The sequence below is a fragment of the Tyto alba genome, unplaced genomic scaffold (assembly GCF_018691265.1).
Source record: "Tyto alba isolate M040663 unplaced genomic scaffold, T.alba_DEE_v4.0 Super-Scaffold_8, whole genome shotgun sequence".
Lineage (NCBI taxonomy): Eukaryota > Metazoa > Chordata > Aves > Strigiformes > Tytonidae > Tyto > Tyto alba.
Genome location: NW_024881329.1, coordinates 4,424,938 through 4,447,428, shown reverse-complemented (window position 1 = coordinate 4,447,428; position 22,491 = coordinate 4,424,938). Strand labels below are relative to the sequence as shown.

Here is a 22,491-nt window from a genome sequence, read left to right as displayed (position 1 = left end):
GTATAATATTTTAATTGCAGTTAAAAACATACCATGAAAATTCCTAAAGACAGTGCTGTGTGTATTAAGCTGCCAACCTTGCTGTATTTTTGAATTTCCTGGTTTGCTTTCATTCCTGGTTAATGTGATAATTAGTTTAACGTCATTACAGCTGTAAACAGTCCTGTGCATAGCAAACTGCAACTCTTTGACAGATGACATATTCATACTTTTGTTAGAAAAAAACATGAGTTTAACAACTATGTTGTTTCTTAAAAATTCACAAGAGAACAAATGCAAGAATATTGTCACTAGTATTACCTTAGGTTTTATCTACTCTCTTTAATGGCAAAATTTAGTCTCTTGCTGAATTGGAGCATATTTTTGATAAATGAGTGTGTTCAGAAATGCCTTATGTACATAGCAACAGTGTATGATAAAAAGCTGAGGTTCTTTCTAAACCTTCCCGTCTCCCCTCCCTCTCGCCCTGAGTACACATACTCTGTCAATATTGGCTCTAAAGACTAACTCTGGTCTCTGGAGATTTTTTGCAAATTCTGTGTGAGATCTGTGATATGCTGTCGCAGTAAAATCAGTGGCGTTGCAGAAAGCCCAGGACTGTCATTACACTTTATTAATCATTCATTACATTTCAAAGCTCTTTTTAATGCCTTAACTGAATTGCATGCTCTTACTTTTATACCCTCTCCCTTCCTGTTTCTTGGATCTTAGAGCACGGAAAATAAACTAGATTGAAATAATTTACTTTGGTTTTAGTGGCTTTGTAGGAAGCTCTAACAAAAGTAGTTGTATTATTAGGACTGGAACTGATCTGTCTAGTTGTATGTGTTTTTTTTTCTCTTTAAATAACTTTGTGATGTGATAAGGGGAAAATGTTATATTGCAGATCTGTTTGTGGAAAGTATCTTTTCAGTTCTCTTTAAACTGTTTTTCCCCCTAGGTAAAGGCAAGCGTGTGCAGCCCCCCTGGTCTCCTCCTGAAGGGACAAAACATTCTAGGCTCTGCCTCTACAACAGCCTGACTCGAAATAAGGTGACCAAATGAAAGAAAAGTGGAGATTTCCATAGAAACACAAATAGAGAGAAGTCATCAAATGTTCCTTAAGTGTTTACCCTATCAGTAGACAGGTTTCTGGGTTGTATTTTGTGGAATGTTAACAAGCATGTGCCAGAGATGCTGTGTCAGTCAAGTGTGTTTGCTGGGCAAGTGTTACAATATACACAATAAATATACATATGCAACAAGTGTACATGTATATTGCATAATATGTAATTCCCAGTTGCAAGTTATCATCATGCAAAATAGCGAGGGGTTCAACTGTAATACACGTAAATATAGGCAATATGAACAGAATGAAATCACAGTTTCTTTCTTTAGATGTTTGTGTAAAAAAAGTCTCGCCAATTATAGTATTGTAACATAAACTGGTAAAACTTCTTGTCGTCTTGTTTTAAAGTTCTCTGGGAAAGAGAGGAAATACTAGGAATAGCAATGGTATATGGGATGTAGTATCCAAGTATGTGTGAAATGATTACTCTGTAACCTTTTTCAATGGAAAAGAAAGTCTGATCTTCCCTTTTACAATCGCAGTTTGAATAATGCCTTTCCTAGTCCAAATCTTTGTAATCTGATGTCTTGATTGATAAGAGTAGAGATAACATAAACAGCCACACCTTACTCTCTCTTTTACACAATAAAGCTAGTGGTGATCTTTTCTTATGGTAAAACTGGGAGTGGAATAGCTATTCCTTTTTTTGTAATTATAATCCATGTTTTCATGTTCTGATCTCTAAATGTGGTGTTACTGGTCTGAGATCCTGTCTTCAGTTTCTTCTGATCACTATACCTTCTCTTTCAATTAAGGAAATATTTCAGCCTCAGAATGGAAAAAAGGTCTTGTGGTATTGCTGTGGTCCAACGGTTTATGATGCTTCTCACATGGGACATGCCAGGTACTGCAGTTCCTTATTTTGATATAGGCAAAACCAGTGCATATTGGAAGCAAAAGTGTAATAGAAAAAGATACTTTATTTAGATGAGTGTATTGCTAGAAAATAGTCTTGTTAGACTCAACACTTGAGATTTGAGCTGAAAAGCTTGTTATGATATGTCATAGTGTGATTAAAAACTTACTAGTAGATGATGAAAAATTAACACTGTTGTAAAATTATTGACTCTGAGATTAAAGTAGTTTGTGCATAGAATAGAAATAGACTTGCAATGTTCACTGAAAACACACCTGTATCTATTCTGGTTTTAGGTCGTACATCTCATTTGATATCCTGAGAAGAATCTTGAGGGATTATTTTAAATACGACATTTTCTATTGTATGAATATTACAGATATTGATGATAAGGTAAAGTCTTTTTAAGTTGCTATCTAAAATACTGTACTTTGAGCAGGGAAGTCAGAGAGTCATATGTAATTGCCATTTGATAAGCCAAGATAAATCTTACACTTATTAACGTAGACATACATTTTGCACACATTGATTTTTGTCAGTTTTGTAGCATTCCTATGGTAGCAAAGCCTGTGTTGTATATAAATGAATGTTGTCGTAAATGATGAAGACTAAGCATTTTACAAAGGCAACTTATTTTGCCTGTTGCTGAGAGACCTAATTAACTCTGTTGAGGTAGCTGATTAACTATATATGGTGTGTTTAATTTGTATTACTGCATGTAATTCTTGTCGCTTGTTAAATTTATGGGGATTCTGAAATGCCTTTGGTATGTGACAGATTATATTTGCACTTCGTATAACTATGTGTCGTTTTGGAAATATATTTTAATGTTTATGCTTTGTAGATCATCAAGAGGGCAAGACAAAATTACCTCTTTGAACGGTATAGGGAGAACAAATTGGCACCAGATCAGCTACTTAAAGATGTTAAAACTGCCTCAGAGGTGGGTGTGGTATTTAATTCCTGCTAGTGTCTTAGGTTCTTACTCAATAATGTAGCAAAACACCTAAAAAATGCCTCTGACTTTGCTACCACCTTAAACTTTCTGCTTGTTTCAGTTATTCTGTTGAACTAGTACCACAAATATTAGAAATGTTATTGGAACTGCATATCACTTTGATTCTTCCATTGTTTTAGAATTGACAAGAACTATCCATGTAAAAGGCACGCTTGATTTTTATGTCCATAGAACTTTTTTGTGAGTGTGTGTATATTGTTGTTGGGGTATTGGGGAAAAATCTCAAAAAGCATTTGGGTGTTTGTGTGTTAGAATTCAGACTTTAAAAATAACCCTTTAAAATGTTTTTTAAACAGTGGCATGTCCATAATCTTTTAAAGCTTGTGAGATTTCTCTTTTGCACCACTGATGGCCTTGGAAAGAGCAAAAAGCCTCCAAAGCTATAGGGATTTAATAAATTGTGTATGCTGGGATGAAAGTGGGGGAAGGTGATTCTCTAGTTATTTAGAACTACAGATCACAAAGAGATTATCAGTCTAATTCATTCAATACAGGCCTGGGAATAGGAGGCCTGAAAATTCTGCCCACCTGCCATTGCCCAACATACTCTGTGAGCATAGCATTGAATCTCTCTCTGTTTTGCATTAAAGCGTCTCCTTTTCAGATTTGTGGTGATCAACTGCATAGAAAATGAAAATTACTAGACAACAGTAATGATGATATTGTAATTTATAAAGTCTTTCTGAAAAACTGAATCTGCATGTGAACTAAATTCTTTTGACTTCACCTCTATGTCTGATGAAGAATATGTTTCAGTAATTTGACATCAAAGCTTTTTATGTGACATTAATGTATTATTCATCACTAGTAAGATACTATGTGGCTAAAGTAATAAATTGTGTATGGAGCATAGCACTACTGTACTGCAAGTTGCAATCTATATTTTTTTTTTCGTTGCAGCTCTTTTCAGTTAAATTAAATGAGACAACAGACCCAGATAAAAGGCAAATGTTGGAAAGAATTCTAAGTGCAGTGAATTCTGCTTTTGATCCTCTACAAGAAGCTGTGCAAGCAAAACTCCCTGCAGAAGAGATCAACAGATGTCATGAGGTCAGTTTGAGCTTCTTTTTAAATTTTATTTGGCTTATAATTGTTAGAGGTTTAAAAAATAGTATTTAGCTTGTAGTAATTCCCTGAAATACTACGGAAGTCTTTTTTCATAAAAAGAGGAATGGTGGGCCTGAAGACTTCTTAGTACTTTGCATTCAATACAGGAAATTTGATATTTGAACTCAACTATGCAGTTTTTGGATGCTGTTTTTATCAGTGACTATTTTTTTTTCCCTCCCACTGTGATAATTACTTAGTTATTTTTACCATTCCAAAGGGGATTTTTCTCTTGCATGTATTTAGACTTTGACTTTTTTGTCTTAATGCATTAGTTTCAGTATAAATTACTGAACATGCATTTATGACGTTCCAATACTGGTGGCAGTTTTCTACGTAAGTGTCTCTGTCTGATCAGAGAAGAAAATGCATCCCCAAAATTATGCTCAGGATAATTTTTATCCAAAGACCATTACATTTAGTGACAATAATCCTGTTGACTTTACTGGGCTTTGGTAGTGTCCCAGTAACCTAGTCAGATAATATAACTACTGTGTTTTAGTAATCGGTTTCCACTTTCCTCTTCTCTTTCTTTCAGGTTGTGATAATTACTTTAGGGTATATGCTCCCTTCTTGAGAAGGCTCTCTCTCTAAAGTATCTTTTTTAACAAAGTCTAGCTAGTCTAGTATCAAGTGACTTTATAACAGTGTATACTGACCTAGTAGAATTTTAAAAACAACCAAAATCAAAACAATCACACCTTCTGGGCTGTATACTATTGTAAAAAGAAAATTCTTTTAATTTAAGACTGAAATGTATCCTTGCTGATGTTGAAATTAGTCTTTCAATCACTTTTTAGAAATGTGCATAGTAAGGCTTCTGTTAGGATTATCCAGTAGAAATGTGGGGAACAAATGATGTGATATAACTGCAGGTCCCATGCAGTGTTTATAGCGTGAATTCCACATGCCTATTTAAGTGATTGATAGCAAAATAGATACCCTTTATCAGTTCATCTTCCTTCCTCTGTTTGTTTCATCCATATTTACGAAGGGCCATATGATCAAAATCTGGTAGGAGCAGGGATTACTCTGTATTCATAGCCAGGTGCCTTTTTCCTTAAGCAAACCTCTGTGCTCAGAATAAGATCTTTCTGCAGAGTTTAAGCAGGGTAAATCTTTGATCAGTTGCACTTACAATTCTTGTTCTATAGATGCTGTTGGAAGAAGCCAAAGATTTGCTGTCTGACTGGTTGGACACAAAATTTGGCAGTCAGGTGACTGACAATTCCATATTCTCAAAGCTCCCCAAATTCTGGGAAGGGGAATTTCATAAAGATATGGAAGCACTCAATGTAAGTAAGCAAACTGTTTTCTGTTCTAAAAGTGTATGTTTCATGCCTCATAATGCCCAGAATACAAGTAGGTCCTTAACAGCTTTCAGAAACCTCATATTTCAACCTTATTGATAAAGTATTTTAAGGTGAATAGGTAGCAGTTAAATTAGCACCTGTTCTGTTTCCATCCCAGCAATGCACTGTGCATGTTACCAGTCAGTTGACTGTTTGACGTGTGCACTCTGTCCCTGCCCCTTGGTGTAACATGGGATTATAATCATAAACTGATACAGAAGTTTGAGATAGTCTGTTAGCTGCACAAGAGAGCCCTGCCAACCTCAGCATTTAAATTGACTACTTATCAGCCTTCATCCACTAAGAAATTGTGTGATAATAACAATCAAGGACAGATTTGTCATAGAAGAAATGTCGTCATATGCAGTGGTTCAGATCAGTGAAGGCTTATTAATTTACCTGAAAATAAGAGGGATTTATTGCATGTTTTGTTAGAAGTTCAGTAAGTGGAAGAGCTGACATGTCCCGCAGTAGTTTGTTGTTAACATCACCTTAAAGGCTAGAGGAAAAAATGGTCACAGCACATCGTTTCAGAGCTGAAGGCTTGAAATAGGAGTCTTAGATTCTACTGCCACTTGCTTTTGAGCCAATTTTAAACCAATGTTTAATATATATATATATTTAAATGCATATCTGCATATTTATAAATATTCATATATATATTAAAAATACAAAAATCTACTTTTTATCTGTAGGTTTTACCTCCAGATGTTTTAACACGGGTTAGTGAATATGTGCCAGAAATTGTGGATTTTGTGAAAAAAATTGTGGATAATGGTTATGGGTAAGTTTGCTACTGGATGCTTTTGTTGTATGCTTATACTGTATCAGAGCTAGAATGGTTGCTTTCAACACTTCACTGTGAACTGTTTTTTCTCTTTTCTTATGCAATAGTAGTCTTTTCCAGAAGTAGTGTTTCATCAAATAGAGAAACTTAAGGTTCCTTCACAAAAGACCTCTAATTTCTCACCTGATAAAAATGTACTATTCTATACTTAGGATGTCTTACAAAGAGAGAAGTTAGATTATTAAATTTATAGGGTGAAATCCTCATTCGTTAGAATAGTCAAAGTCCCATTCACTTGAACTTTGTTTGACTTCTGGCCTTCAGCAAGGGGTTTAAAAAATGGTTGCCCGAGTAGATGGCTAGAAATCAGTTGTAAATAACAGAAGTTATAAAAACGTAATCGTGAACTGGTTTTCTGCATTGTCTAATATGAAAAGATGTTAGTTGTTTTCCCTTTGATCAATTTTATTATGGCTTTAAAGAATTTGTTGGATATCTTTATAGTAAGGCCTTAAAACTTAGGCTCACCTAAGTCATCTGTACGATACTGAGCAGTACCATACTGTATGTGGTTTCACTAAAGAACTTAAGTTTAAGACAGTGATTTTTTTGGAATAAAATTCAGTTAAATCTTGGTAGAAAGTTACCTAGACAATGATCCTTAACTTTTCAGGTATGTCTCCAATGGATCTGTATACTTTGATACTGTGAAGTTTGATTCCAGTGAAACACACTCCTATGCTAAGTTGGTTCCTGAAGCTGTGGGTGATCAAAAAGCTCTTCAAGAGGGTGAAGGTAAAACGGGGAAATAACATTTGCTTAAGCTGCTGAAGAAACTGATGATGTATTGATCACTTCAATTGATTTCACTGATGTTTGAATCGGAGTTGAATGGTTTACCTGTTGTACTTCCTTTACCAATAGATTTCTTTTCCAAAGTTTTGTAGCTTGAGCCAGCACTTTTCTGGAAGTTTTTAGCTGGAAAATACCAAGAAACATTATTCATTCTAGGAAGGTTTTGGGTTGTTTTTTTCGTATTTGTTTGTTTGGGGTTTTTTTGGTCAGAATTGTGAATAGCTCAGTCATTTGATTATAGGCAGTTATTTGGCTCTTCATCTGCTTCAAAGTAGGAGGAGCAAAGACTTCAAGCTGGGTCTTCCACATGCCAGGTGAAAGCTTTCCACATCAGGCTGTGGTTATTTCATGACAAATATTTGGGTTCCTCTTTTTACTTTGTAAACCTTGTTGTGTTGAACTAAATCTAAATACAGATTTCTTTATTTTGAGTCAAGTCATAGCAGACGAGCAGCTTAAAATGCTCAATAAACCAGATTCACTTCTTATCTGCTTCTAATGTTGTACAGATTTAGTAGCAAATCGTTCACAAATTCTATCAGAAGAATATTAAAAGGTTTTCATATAACACTCGTAGTAGGTGAAATTAGAGCACTCGTACTAGGTTAAACTAGCAATATCTGAAAGAAGCAGATTAAAATGGTGTCCTGGTTTGAGCCCAGAGGGCAACTGAGCACCATGCAGCTGCTCACTCACCCTTTCCCCCTCAGGAATGGGAAGGAGAAAATAAAGCAGAAGGGTCAGGAATCAGGATGAGAACAGTGAGAAGCATTACCACATCTTAAAAACACCTTTCCCCCCACCCCCCTTCTTCCTGGCCTCAGCTCTGCTCTGGATTTCTCTACCACCTCCCCCCTAAGGGCGCAGAGGGCATGGGGTGGGGTCTACAGTCAGTCCTGCTGCTCCTTCCTCCTCAGGGGAGAGGTCCCTGCATTCTCCCCTGTTCTAGAATGGTGTCCCTCTCACAGGAGATGGTCTTCCACAAACTTTCTCTGGCATGAGTCCTTCGCACAGGATACATTCTTCCCGACATGCTCTAGCATGGTTGCCCCCTATATGTTGCAATCCTCCCAGCACTGAACTACAATGGTGGGGGCTGCTTCTTTCCACAGAGTCTTGGCCTTCTTCAAGCACAGTCACCTCTGGTGTGGGCTCCTCCACAGTCCTCAGGTTGGCCTCTGCTCCACTGTGGACCTCCATAGGTGGCAGGGGGGTGGCCCTGCCATCTCATCATGGGATACAGGGCGGCTCTCTGCACCAGTGCAACCCCCCCACACACTCTCCCTTTTCCTCCATTCTTCTGCTGACCTTGGGGTTGGCGCAGATGTTCTCCTCACAACTCCAACTCCTCCTCCCAGGTTCCCCTTCTTAAATATGTTATCACAGAGATGCAGCCACCATCACTGATTGGCTTGGCTGTGCCCAGAGGCAGGTCTGACCTGGAGCCAGGGGAGCTTCGAGAAGCTTCTCACAGGGGCCACCACTGTAGCCCCCTCACTGCTACCAGAACCCCCCTACACACACACAAATCCAGCACAAATAGCTATGTCTTGTTTTCTTCTTATTTCAAACCATTATAGCTGAAATCTTCTATGTGAAATAAAAGGCGCTATCTTAAACCATTGTATTGGTGGTAACATGACTGTATCATTTCCACCATGTAACCAGTCATTTGTTGAATTGTTGTGTCCCTTTGCAAATAGGAACCAATGCTGAGTGATTAATTTAACTAAACAAGAATATGTACACATCATGTTATTGCTTGTCAGCTTCACTGCTTTGACTCATTTGTGATGATTGTCCTTACCCTGACAGATAATGTAATTTAGACTGTGACAGGCAGCAGAAATACTAAGCTTTGCAAGTTGCAATTAATGTAAATAAAAGCATAATACTTTTATATTTAAAGTGCATAATGTTAGATATTCTAAACAATTGATATTGCAGGTATCTCAACATGTACATCAAAATTAATTGACAAGTTTAACCTTGACAGTTTTGTCTTCAATCTGTCTTGGATTCTGATGCAGTAGGTGGTATTGTTAACCATTTTTAACCTTGAATAGTACTGCAGAAATAGTAAATTCCCTGTGTTTTAAAGATGTTATAATGAGAGTACCACCTAAATGATCATAAGAAGCTAACAGCAGACGATGCATAACACATCTGTGATGGTAACAAAACAGTAAACATAGCTATTGAACAACCACCAGCCATTCTGTGCAGCAGCTGAGATTAGGCGTGGAAGAAATGTCTGATGATCATTTTATGTGTGCAGATTAAGACACTCCTAGTCTTAATTTGGATCTTTCTAATTTTGGAGTGAATTGATTCTGCATTCTTACTTGTCTATGAGTATAGGGTTTTTTGTTTCTCTATTTCTTTTTCTGTAACTGCAATTTTGGAATTATGCTTGCAGAGAGAATGTAGATGAATCTCATGTCAAAACTAGAAAGCAGTGCAGCTGATACTTGTCATATTTCCTGTCAACCAAACATTAATCAAAAACCCGAAGGATTAGCAAGGTTAATTATGAGGAATTTTGAGGGCCGAGTGTTTTTCTTTTCTTGTTCATTTGTTTGGGTTTTTTTAAATTCACTTGATGTGAGGGACAGTGAGGCCAAAAATCAATAATGCTGAGGTTTAAATAAAATTTATATATTTACATTTTCTCTTTTGAAAGGTGACCTGAGCATCTCAGCTGATCGCTTAAGTGAGAAGCATTCTCCAAATGATTTTGCTTTGTGGAAATCCTCCAAGCCAGGAGAGCCCTCATGGGACTCTCCATGGGGAAAGGTAAGGACATTATAATCAGGATTTATATCTTCTACACCTTATTATAAATAGCTTGTTACACAAATATTTTGCCTCACCTCATATTAATCATATACAGATTATGGGGATCTTGTATTCAATCATAAATTCTGTTGCTGTGTTCATTTAATAATTTAGAATGTGTATCAATCTATCTGTCTGATACTTCTGAAACAGAAGTCTGAATGCAGGCTCATGATGGCCAGTCATTTGTCCTCTTATCTACAGGTTTTATCTGCAGTAATTTCTATATCCTTTATTTTCCTTGTGATCAAAAATATTAATGGATTTTAAAAAATGATAATAAGCAGGATAATCAAAACATCACAGATGTATATGCCCTGTTTGATCTTTAAATCTAACAGTATACTTTTATGAAACTGAGACTGTTTTCTTGGTAAAACTGTATCACATTTTCTCAGGTGCGTAACTGCTTAGGAGCAGACCAGTGAGGGGATGGTGCATAGGCAGGAGAGGAAGACAATTAACTAGTAGTCAGGTAATGTCTTTTGCTTAACAGGGACGTCCAGGTTGGCACATTGAATGTTCTGCAATGGCTGGATCCATTCTAGGAGAGTCGATGGATATTCATGGAGGAGGGTTTGATCTCCGATTTCCCCACCATGACAATGAACTGGCGCAGTCTGAGGTGAACAAACCGGTCTTCAGTTTCTGCAGTGAAAAATTGACATGCTTTGCTTTGACTGCAATTTACACAAATCCATCGATTAATTTTTAAAACTTTGTGTGTTTTGTATAAGCATAGGTTTTTGTTCTCAGGATTTTATTCTTAAATTATCCTACTTCATGGTATGTATGTAAACAGTGTTGGGTCTTTGGGGTTTTTTGTTTCTGCTGCAGGCATACTTTGAAAACGATCACTGGGTTCGGTATTTTCTGCATACTGGCCACTTAACAATTGCTGGCTGTAAAATGTCCAAATCTTTGAAGAATTTCATTACCATAAAAGATGCACTGAAGAAACATACAGGTGAAAATTACTTTCGTATTTGAATGCTTTTGATGTACTTCAAGGGGTGACTGTTAATTTTGTTATTCAGGCACACAGTGGAGTTTCCTAAAATGGCTAACTTCAGGTGTCTGTCTTCACTAATTTTAGAACAGCTTCCGTGTTATTCTGTTCCTTGCTGGTATTATCTGTATGGATAATAGTGTTCTTGCTTATTTTGGTAGATTTATTGGTAGTAAGGATGTTAGAAATTATGTTCCTAGCCATTGCAGTATTGGAGGCCATAAGAATGCTTTAGCTTATGATTATTTTCCTTGTTTATTTTGAAACTCCTAATAGCACGACAGTTACGATTGGCTTTTCTCATGCACTCTTGGAAGGATACACTGGATTATTCAAATAATACCATGGAATCAGCTATTCAGTATGAGAAGTTTATGAATGTAAGTAAGCTTTCCATTCATCCTCCAGCTCTCTAAGCTTTGCGTCATTATATGTGTTTCAAGGAATAGAACCCAAGGATATATAGGCCATATCCACTGACTGAGTTTGCCTTCTGAATTTATCAGGTGGGATGTCACAGTATTTGTTTAGCTGCCTTCAAACATTCAAGTCATGTAAATTCCCCAGACAGCTGCATTTCTCTGCAGCTGGGTGCTCTGTCCAAGTTTTGACATCTCTGAACAGCTTGGCACTTGGATGCAAGATTAGATTATCTGTTCGGCTTGCTTATAGGACTGAGTCCAACAGAACTCTCATAACATGTCTACCAGATCAGATTTTACACAAATATAGCCAAAGGGGAAGGGGGAGTATCATTCCTACCTTGTCTCCTCACCACATACGTCAAGCATTTGCCTCTCTGCCTTGTGGGCATATGTGAGGGGTCAGGCACAGTTCCTTTCCCTGCTTAGTTTGAAGCTGTGATTTAAACCCACGTTTCTCACAAGGAGGCTGTACAGCATTTTGAGATCGTAGATCTCGGTCTCTCCAGCTGAAGCTATTCTGCTTTTTATGTAAAGTGTTAGGTTTGGGCCACAGAATAAGTGAAAATGACTTTTCACCAAGCTGGATGCCCCCATAAAATAGGCCCGTGCTATAAAGCCATATTTATTCTTCAGCTTCCATTGTTAGCAGCACACCTTAAAATAACAACTCTTGCCTAAACTTTTTAAAAATGGTATTGTATTTGAGCAGCATGGTGTTACAGTATCAGTGTGTCATGCAGAGGCAGAGCCAAGAGAGAGAACTGAATTGCAGTCTACCTGTGATTTACAGAGTTATGCAAAATGTGTGGGTTTCCTTGTTTTGACAGACATTCAGTAGATCCTGGCTGAAACAGTGCTGAAACCATAAACTTTAGAAGGCTAATTAAGAAATAATGCCTTTTCAGAGTAAATATCGGTTGTGTCTATTTTAAACTGATTTTTATCTATATTTTTCTTTTATAGGAGTTCTTTTTAAATGTGAAGGATATTCTTCGAGCTCCCAATGAGGTGACAGGCCAGTTTCAGAAATGGGAAAATCAGGAAGCAGAGCTGAACAAAAAGTGAGTGGAGCATTCTGTTTTGCAGTGAATAGCCATTGTGTAGCTACATGTTTCTTTTTTTTCTTCTTTTTCCCTTGTAAAATGACTTACTATGTATCTACTGATACTTAAAAGTCTGTAGCATTTCCACTGAGTGTCTCAACTCTATACAAGCTACTGAATTTAACCTTGCAACAGCTTTATGAAGTACAGATGAAACAGTTAATTTCCCTTCTGTTTACATTAAGTACACTGTCATGCCTCATCACCCTGTTTGTGAAGGGAAAGAGAACTTTTCTGTTAGATAGCTATCTTGTTCTTCACTACTTGAGAAATTCTGTCCTTCTGTCTGGGAAGTGACCAGTAATTCACAGTGGTTACAAGTGGAAAAATAGTATTTGACACGTTTCAGAGTTCAGTGAGCAGAGACAAACAGAAGTTAGACCACCTGACTAAAAGCACAGAAGATCAGAGTGGCGATGTTTGACAGTGTGTTATTGAGAGACACAGTGATACTAGTATTGCTGTCTTTCGCTTTTATAACAAAACTATCATAGCTGTTTATAATAAAAACAGCTTCCTATATGACTTCAGTTATGTGTGAAATTTAAAATAGAAGCATCTTACATTGCAGTACTAAAACTGTTCTTAGTTCAGTTCACTGTTGTGAACAGATGTTGACTACTGAAGGACCAACTGCAGATGCTTCTGTTGAGTGACGTCCCCTAAAAATTTCTTCTTCAACTTGAGGTTGGTAGAGACAACCCTTTTTTTAAAAAGGGGGAAGATAGTGAGTGATAGAGAGGTCAAAAGGAAGGGACAGGGTGGGGGGAACAGAAGATACGCTTCATGCGTATTAGGTTTGGTCTTCTTTCTCTACCACTTCTCATTCTCTTTTTTCTGGAAAAAGTATGTTGTTTGAAACAGTAGTACCGCTTGTGTGACGAAATGGTACTTAATATACTGTATTACTTATTACGGCTATTCATGAATATTACAAAGATTTACATGAATTTATTCCTTGTATCTACTTGTAACAGCTTCATAACACTTCACTTTGTGGTAAGTTAACTTCCAAATTGGTGCTTCTTGCTGAAAAGAGTACTTGGCTGGTCATAGGGTTAGGGGAGCAATGCTGTATTAAAAAAAAAAAAAAAAAAAAAGTAAGCACAAGAAGATACTAAATAAGCAATTTGTACTCCTTTAAAAAACTGGTATGAAAAGGTCAGTTGCTGAAAAAGTGATTGATGTAACTTGTTTGGATAGTTGTTGCCAATTAGATTATGCTTCCTGCCTTTGTCCGTAGCAGCAAAACAGCAGCATTGTGATAATGCCTTGTTCTTGCTCATCTGTTTTTCCTTCCAATATAAATGATGACCAACAAAAGATTATCTCACTTTTAGGTTCCCTTATTCTTCTAACAGAGATTCTTCAGAGTAGGTTGCAGATACTTTTGACATCAATAGTAAAAAAAAATTTTTTTCTTCTTAGTTTTTACGACAAGAAGGCAGCAATTCATGAAGCACTGTGTGACAATATTGACACTCGCTCTGTCTTAGAAGAAATGCGTTCATTAGTCAGTCAGAGTAACTCCTATATTGCTGCAAAGAAATCTTCCAGACAAATGCCAAACAGACTTCTTTTAGAAAACATCAGTTCCTATCTCACTCAAATGCTAAAGGTATGTAATAGCAAATAGAAACATTGCTATTGCACTGTGCAATTATAACTGTTGTATTTTTCAAGTAAGTAGGGATCTGTGCAGTCTTTGTTAACTCTTGTAGCAAACTAGAGGTCTTACACACACACCTCAACCAAAATAACCCCGAACTGCAGTGTGTGCTGCAGCAGGAACAATTCAGAGTCCTTTGTTACAATTATAATTTCAGCCCCTAATACATGCAAGGAAAATGAGATAGTAGAAAAAATGTGAAGTCAGAATGCCAAATTTGACAGCTTTAAAGCTAAACCTGAAAGCCAATGCTTAGTATGCTGTATTAATTAAAAACCAAAACATCATCTTATTAGAGCAGTGAATTGTGGGTTAAATAAGAACTAGGTGGCCTCAAAACCCTAGTACATGTGATTTTGCTTAGTTTTCACATACCTGTGACTTCATGTATACAATCTTTTCTTTTCTCTTTTTTTTTTTTTTTGTTTTTTATCTTGACCAGATTTTTGGTGCCATAGAAAGTGATGACGCAATTGGGTTTCCTGTTGGAGGGAATAGTCAAAACATAAATGTAAGTGAAGGACAAAGTACACTATAAAAATTATTCTGTGTGCTTAGAAAGCTTAGGTTAGATAAAGCGACTACATTACTGGTATGTAGCCGAATTCCATTCTTCCCGCTTTTAACATTTGAATCTGAAGTAATTGGCTTAGGAAGCAGGATTTTTCTTTTATGAGAGTTGGGGTTTTTTATAGGTTTGTTTGACTTAATGACAGACAAATTGTATAGCGACCATAAAAAGAATTATCTTGTCTTCTGAATGATGAGTCTGTTTAAGAAACCACATGTTAACTACAGACAGCACATGCTACAGTCTAAAGACTCATTACAAGTATTTGTGTGTTAAGTAATTTCAAAAATATAATTATACTGATTAAACTTCCTTGTGGTACACCAAAAGCCAGCCTGGAGGCAGCTGGAGTTTTATCTGCATTTCAATCTCTTTTTTTCTGATCTCATTTGTAGCCACAGTTTTTATCTGGCTTTTGAAGGCTGTTTTGCTTTGGTCACCTAGCAGTTCCACTGTGATGCAGAATTTTTCTGGAAATACTTGGGAGATACCTGATGAAAGTGCTGATGGGGCCTGTAACAACAGTAAATTTTTGTGGTGCAGGCAGCAGAAATAACTCTGTATGAAAGCTATCAACTTTGCTCTCTTTGTTCACGCAAAAAATTCGACATGGATAAATCAGTGCTGTTTTTCAAGTATTTTTCTGCATTCAAAGGTGTGATCATGTTTTTCTGTTCTTCCTTAGATGGAATAATTAAGACATTTGTGTTGTAAAAAAAAAAAAATGGCTAAACTTTTTATTCAAAGGAAGAGGAAGGCTTGCTTGTGGTTAAAGAATGTGAATGAACACTCATCCGATAATTGCCCTATGCAAATACTGACATTACTGCTGTGGAAATCTCTAGTAATGATACAACAAGGATAATAAGGGAGATGCTCAGTATTCCACACCAAAACCCATCAATAGTGAATTTCAATTTAGCTGAGAATTATTTTGAATTTCAGATGAAAGGTAGCACCTTAACACTTATCTTTTTAGGCAAAATGAAAATTAAATTTATATTTAGCACTTAATTCAGGCAGTGTTTACAACACATATGCTTCATGGAAGGATTTGCAATAGCTTGGAACAAGAAGCTAAGCCCTTTCACTCCTTTAAAGTAAAGTTGCCAAGGGTAGTACAGTCAGAAGAACCTTGTTCAGAAAGAATCATGTTCTAACACCTGTTACACACAAGAAACTTCTGGTTTTATCATCTAGGACATTATTAGTTTTAAGCATTATAATGTAAAGTTTCATAATATCACAAATATTTTTGGCTATGTCATTAAACGTTATACCCTCTTTCAATCTTCCATGCAGATACTTATTTTTCATAGCAAAAATTACCAGGTGAACATTCAAGGTTGGAAAACTTACCATTAATTACAGAAGGCTGTGGATCAGGCCTGTTGTTTCTTTGCCTAAATTAGAGATGAAGGAACCAATATAGTCATTATCTGCCAAAAAGGCATAATCCTCTTCAAAAGCTTTGAAAGAACAACTGGCTTAATTACCATGGTTCAGTAATTTACTTGAAAGGGTATAGAAGACATTTGAAGTCAGAAAACCTCAGGTTCCATAGTCTCATTCTTGAACTGAACCAAGTGTTGCTGTTGAATTAGTTATTCTGGAAATAAAAATCTTTCATCTTTAAATGACTGATAAATCAGTGACAGTGCATGCTTTCCTGGCACCACTTCATTTGCATGTTGAGCTAGTTTCAGTGTAAAGGGGGTAGTGGAGATGTGACTGTTGCTTACTTTCCAGAGTCTGTTCCTTCTGCCATACTTGTCAGCAATGGTTCCAGTTGTGACACTGATTGCATCGTATTCAGATTTATCAAAAGTTTTAACAGAGCCCCTCAGCTCCTTTCATATGGGCACTTTCAGAGCATAACAGACTATCTTGTCTGTTAATTGCACAGAAATTTGTCATGGAGATTTAACAGATGGGAAAGGCACGTGGAAACTGTTGGGGAAACAAAAGTGTGCATTTTTTTCCTCTCTCTCCCCCACCCTCCAAAGTAATGAAACTTTTGATTTAAGCAGTCCCCTGGGTGCCTGGCTTCTCCTCCTGGGATTCCAGAGAAGTGTTGGCAGGCAGTGCTGAGCTGTAGTTGTTTTTGTAATTGTTCATTGCTGTTCACTAACTGCTTGCTGTTGCTATTCACTACCATTGAAAGCAGGATTCTCAGGACTTTTTCTTTGAGCTGTCATGACTGGCATTTACTTACACCTGAAATAATTCAACAGTAGTCTCTACCCACTTTTTGTGGGGGAGGGAGTCGTGTGAGGAATATAGACAACTGCACTGTATTGGAAATAAATAAATTATCATAAGCTAACATCTGAGGAACAGATCTATGTTCTAATGAAAATAAGTCCTAACATCATTTTCACCTGATTTTATGTCTGACAAGCAGCTGGACCTAAGTAAAACAACACAGAATATGAAGGCACAGATTTGTCTGGGTGTGGTTTTTATCCCTGTACTGCATTATAATTAGCTGGATTGTAGCATAACCCTATGGAACTGATGTATCTGTAACTGAAAGGAGACAAAAAAGGAAGGGAAGAGGTAAAACTTCACAAGTTGATTTTATCTGCACAAAAGGAAAATAGACAGCTAATGCAAGTTATCATCTATCCCTTGACACCAAAAGAGCAATGACAATTTTCATTGATACAGATCTGCCCTGAGGGTCAAGTTCCATCCAACAGCACATAAATATGAAGTGGGTAAAGACATGTTTTATGTCTAAATTATGACTAGCTAACTGTAGAAATTACTCTGCAGATTGAATCTACAGTGATGCCATACCTACAAGTTCTTTCTGAATTCAGGGAAGGAGTGCGACAAATTGCCAGAGAGAAGAAAGGTAAGAGTTCATTTTTTTCCTGTATTATTGCACAGGAGACTCAGAGGTCGTATGAATCAAACGGGGGGGTTTGAACCAGTTGATACAGTCTCTCTTTGCTTGGAGAACAAAAGTAAGGCATCTTTAAATCAGAGCTGGTTTGAACATTTGCATCTCTGCTCCCTGTCTCTTTAATTTGGGCATCTTTTACAGGCTGCTACACTGATTTTATTTTAGTTTCCCCAAGTATCTAAAAGTTCTGGAATGACAAGGACTATCTGTTGTTTCTCTAGATTAGGGCACTCCCTGCTTTCTAGGTATTAAAGTACCCATGATCTGATCTTCCCCCCAGGGAGCTTGTGTTCTCTTAAAAGTGTAGATTGCTATACAGTGATACTGTCTCTGTTTAAGTAGCTTGAGATGTTCATTCTTATTCATTAGCATAGTTGGAATTGTAGCTCCCCTGATGCTAATTGAGTGCTGTCTTTTTGAGAATTCGTTTGGGAGTTTGCTAGTTGTTTTGGGCGCTTTTTTTTTCCCCTCTGAAAAGCTTTGATCATGCTGTGTGTGTTGGCAGCAGAACTATATAGTGTTAAAAAGGTTGACCCATTAAGCCCTCTTTGATTTTACTGGTTGATTAGTTCCTAATGGAGCTCTATTTTCTGCTGTTCCCTGTGGAATTTTACATTATTTTAATATGTATTTGATTCTTGTTTTCTTAAAACTTTTTTACACTATTTGTACTTGAAGGCAAAATAGGGCATTTTTTTATATATTAAACATATATATTATACAGAAATATAAAACTACTTGTAGTGTCTGCTTGACAACCTATTCAGCTGGCAAAGAATCTGAACCCTAATTCTGCTACTGGTTTGAGTCCTTCTAAGGATTAATAAGTTCACCTTAAAAGCACAAAACTGTATTTGTTAATGTGACTACTCAGCTATTACTGTCAAACTCCTATAGGGCTAGTTGATGCTGGGAAACAGGTTTATTAGTTCCAACAGCAAATATTTTCTGTAATTTGAATTAATTCAAGAAGTTTGTGTGTATACCCTTAGCCAAAAATAGGACCTTTGGTCTTTCAGTGTTTAAATGCTCATTTTATATGAGGCTTTTTTTTCCCCTTGCTTTCTGATGGTTGAGCTAAACTGATCCTCACTCTTAACAGCGATCAGGTTGAAATATCATGGGGCTCGCAGATCATTTTTAGAATGTAAAGCACTAGACTGCTTACTGCCACTTGAGTTTCTTACTTGGAAGGTATTGATTTTTTCCCTGAAATAAATTGGGCAGTAAGAATAAAGCTGGATCTAGTTGCTATTTAGTTGGCGTACAGGGCACTCTGCAGTTTGACCAGGGAGGCACCTTTCATTAAACTATTTGATATATGGAAGCTGAGTGGTGGTTGGCAGGACCTGCACTGGCATGCTACTGATTTATTTTCCTGTACCCATTAAATTCTTGCTTGCAGGAGGTGATAAATTACTGTAAAAGTTGTTCTGAATAATGGCTGGGGATATTACCTCTACATGGTCATAAATGAAGGGAGTTTCCCCAGCGTAGACTGATGCTGGCAGGATGGTGTTAAATATTAATGTTCTGTACTGCTTTAAGTATTCTTATAGGTTAAAAAGTATGCTGCTTTTGTAAAACCTGCAGAGTAATATAAATGCCCCCATCCATATACATACAACTTTTAAAAATGTATCTGTATCTACCAAACATTTCACAGAGTAGCCATTTGTAAAACCATGGGGTTTGGTAAGAATCAAAATGTATTTACTCCACAAAATTTTTGCCATCATCAAGAAGGGTTATCATTCAAACATATTATAAAATAGAGAATTTATCTTACTAAGCTTATTAGTATTCAAACTGGAGACCTGCACTGATCATCTGCAGCTGAGCCTTGACTTAATTTGTGAACATATCTAGCAATGGTGGTAAACAGAAAAAGGAAAACACTGTGCTAGTTGTACAAGGTAAAGAAATGCAGAAAACCTCTGCAAAAGACATCAATGATTGGTTGGTCAGAGCATCTCTATATTGTGCATTTGACCAACCGCAAAGACCCTGTCTCTGCAAGGATGCACAGCAGAGCAGATCTGTGCTTTAGTGCAGGCCCCTATGCTTGGGAAAAATTCTCATTAGCAACAAATTGTTGTGCAGATGTTCAAACAGGAGCAAGTCTCTTCAGTTGTGGGTTACTTACCTCAGGACATCTGCTCAAACTGACTATGCTGTGGTAAAGGTACTGAACTCTGCCTGCATCTTTATTTCCTGCCACAGATGCTGATGCCTTGTGGTATCTTGCTCTAAGCTGTGTCCAGGGCACAGTGGGAAACCCTTTGCCCTCTCCCTAATATATATCATCAGTTGTCCAGAACTGGGACAAACTTGATGATTGTAACTGTTAACATCCAGCGTTCTCAAGATGATTTTTATGCTACTCCTTTTCCTCCCCATTGCAGTGTTCCCATTCACAACAACACAACATCTGTTTCACATCAGGGACTCTTTGGCTTGAAATTCACAGAAAATGTGAAAAGAGGTCTGGGAAATAGTCACAGGTGTCCATGGGCACTGGTGATAAGGCAGTATCCCACTGGTTTCCTGGTCACTGTCCTCAGTGAGGATAATGGCTTGTGTCTTGGGGCAGCCCATAAACAACACCCCTACCAACCCCTAAACGTATTCGCTCTGGAGGTGCCACATGCAAAGAACAGGCACATTGCAGCCTTAAGAAGCATGGTGCTGACTCCTTGGGATGACAGCGGATTGATCAGAGGATGTGTCCTTTCATAAATAATACATGTTTTGTTATACATTTCTCCTTATTCTCTATCTTGATGGCTTTCTTAAACTTTCAATTATTCATGATTTCAGATAAAGAAATACTTCTAACTGGGCAGACGCTGCTTTATTGAATAAGCAGTAGGTGTATCTGATACATTCTTGATATGATATGTATAATTCCTTTGCCTGGGTTAGAGTCAACACCTTTTAGTGTTAACAGTCAGTGAGGTAATCGTATCCCTTGTTTATTTTAAGGGCTTATTTAGAGTTGCATCAAAGATGAATGTGGCTCACTGTGTATAACTGCTCTGAATAAAGAAAAATAACAACTTAGTTTATGGCAGGCAGAAGAGCTTCTACAGACTGCAGTGCTTTCCTCTACAAAGAGGGAGTCACAGAACACTACCATGGAATGAAATAGGGTGGCTGGTCCTTTTTATGGCATTAGGATAGTCAGTGCTCTGTTCACTGTTCAGCTCTCTGAGGCTTTGAGAATTAAGGAAGAGATGAAGGCTCAGGGGTGGTACTTGCATCTGCTGGTATGTGCAGTGTTTAGTATGGTGTCTGGATGGTAGCTTCTACTGCCAGAATTTCTACCTTGGAGACCCCTACTACTCCTTAGGTTTAACCAGCTGAGAGTTGCTGAAAGGAAGAACACTTGTTTATTATAAGGACATGGTATCATCTAACCCAGGTATATATCTTGTCACATTTGGTAAGCATTTCCTCCTAAATACAAGACTGTTAAAAATGCCACTGAATTAAGTTCCTAACAGCAACATACTGGGTCTTCCCGATGCACTTAGTTCCTCTTATCTGTTCTGCTGCTTCTTGGCTGATACAAGTTCTCATCCAAGTAAATAACTTGTGTGAAGATTTATTTTACTCTTAAGACCTGGTAGTATCTATGTCAGCTAAATCTTGAGTTCTTAACCATTTGCTGTCATCAAAGGCTTTTTGATAAGTTTGCAAGAAAAAGAAATGTTAGTCATGATGTTCTGATCACCATTGAGAAGGCCAAATCAAAATTCTCTTTGCTGCACTAGCTTGCTTGATAAAACAGATTGGTTGGATTAGGTGGTAAAGATAGCTATCTGTAAAAGCAGAGAATGTTCGGATTACGGTTGTTCTGATAGATGTCTGCGTAGATAACAAATCAACAAAATCATAGTCCTTCAAAGGCACTGTTAGATGTGCAACAGGATATGTTAATTTGTGATTTTTCTAAAATAGGGTTCTTAACTGTTCTTACTGGAAATCCTACGGCAACCATTGGGACCTTCCTGACTCATATACCCTTCCACTATACCCTGGCAGAATTGTTGCATTATTTCTGAATTGCCTTGGATTTTCTTTCTGTTCCCTTTCAGGAACAACGAGGTATCTTGGAAGAAATTTATGAATTTCAATTCCCTGCAAAGAAACACGTTTCTTTTCTGTGTAGCTAAAAGAAGGCAAAACTTACTTAAAAGGTTTATTACTTTAAAATAAAAGACCTTTCTCTGACCTGTGTGAGAGAGTAGCAATTTCTTAATTGCTTTTAAATAAGTATGTAGCAGGATAGAAGAATATTTTCACCAAATCTTATTTCACTAAAAGTATTTTTCATGCTCTGTAGTAACTGAAGTGCTGCAGTTGAGTGATGCTCTTCGGGATGACATCCTTCCTGAACTTGGTGTTCGATTTGAAGATCATGAAGGTACCCAATTATGTGTGGCAACTTTGTACACAGCTGTTTCTATAATCTTCTTATTTCCATAAGAAGTGGGAAAACAGCCTGTCAAGACTAATCTGGAATAATCCAACAAACTCAAGGACTGCAAAGCTACAGCGTATCGTATTTCTGATGTATGAATATATATTATAGAACTTTATATTGAAATATATCTATAGAATATAAAAACGTACATTGCAATATCTCTTTGTATAGCACCTAATTTCTTAGTCTCTTTTGAGTAGTTACTCAGCTGGTTTTGCATTCAGCTTGCAAAAAGAAAACAGTTGTCATAGGGTAAATATATTTATCTTTGACTGTTCAAGCACTGGAAACTCATTCATCTGTTTTTGCTTCTTTAGGACTCCCAACTGTGGTTAAATTAGTGGATAAGGACACGTTATTAAAAGAAAGAGAAGAAAAGAAAAAGGTTGTTAT

General features: G+C 37.1%; 1 protein-coding gene across 3 annotated transcripts in view; it reads left to right on the top strand.

The window, feature by feature from the left end:
* The window catches only part of CARS1 (cysteinyl-tRNA synthetase 1), a 37,160-nt gene that overhangs the window by 8,091 nt on the left and 6,578 nt on the right, over window positions 1-22,491 (top strand). For all 3 annotated transcript variants that reach the window (XM_032984916.2, XM_032984915.2, XM_032984917.2), the window contains 18 exons: window positions 941-1,032; window positions 1,864-1,952; window positions 2,261-2,357; window positions 2,809-2,907; window positions 3,883-4,032; window positions 5,244-5,384; window positions 6,137-6,225; window positions 6,902-7,023; window positions 9,767-9,879; window positions 10,418-10,546; window positions 10,759-10,888; window positions 11,207-11,310; window positions 12,319-12,416; window positions 13,887-14,076; window positions 14,570-14,638; window positions 17,477-17,558; window positions 21,958-22,038; window positions 22,416-22,483. In XM_032984916.2, coding sequence (XP_032840807.1) covers window positions 941-1,032; window positions 1,864-1,952; window positions 2,261-2,357; window positions 2,809-2,907; window positions 3,883-4,032; window positions 5,244-5,384; window positions 6,137-6,225; window positions 6,902-7,023; window positions 9,767-9,879; window positions 10,418-10,546; window positions 10,759-10,888; window positions 11,207-11,310; window positions 12,319-12,416; window positions 13,887-14,076; window positions 14,570-14,638; window positions 17,477-17,558; window positions 21,958-22,038; window positions 22,416-22,483 — 1,943 coding nt within the window. The remainder of the gene's footprint in view (window positions 1-940; window positions 1,033-1,863; window positions 1,953-2,260; window positions 2,358-2,808; window positions 2,908-3,882; window positions 4,033-5,243; window positions 5,385-6,136; window positions 6,226-6,901; window positions 7,024-9,766; window positions 9,880-10,417; window positions 10,547-10,758; window positions 10,889-11,206; window positions 11,311-12,318; window positions 12,417-13,886; window positions 14,077-14,569; window positions 14,639-17,476; window positions 17,559-21,957; window positions 22,039-22,415; window positions 22,484-22,491) is intronic.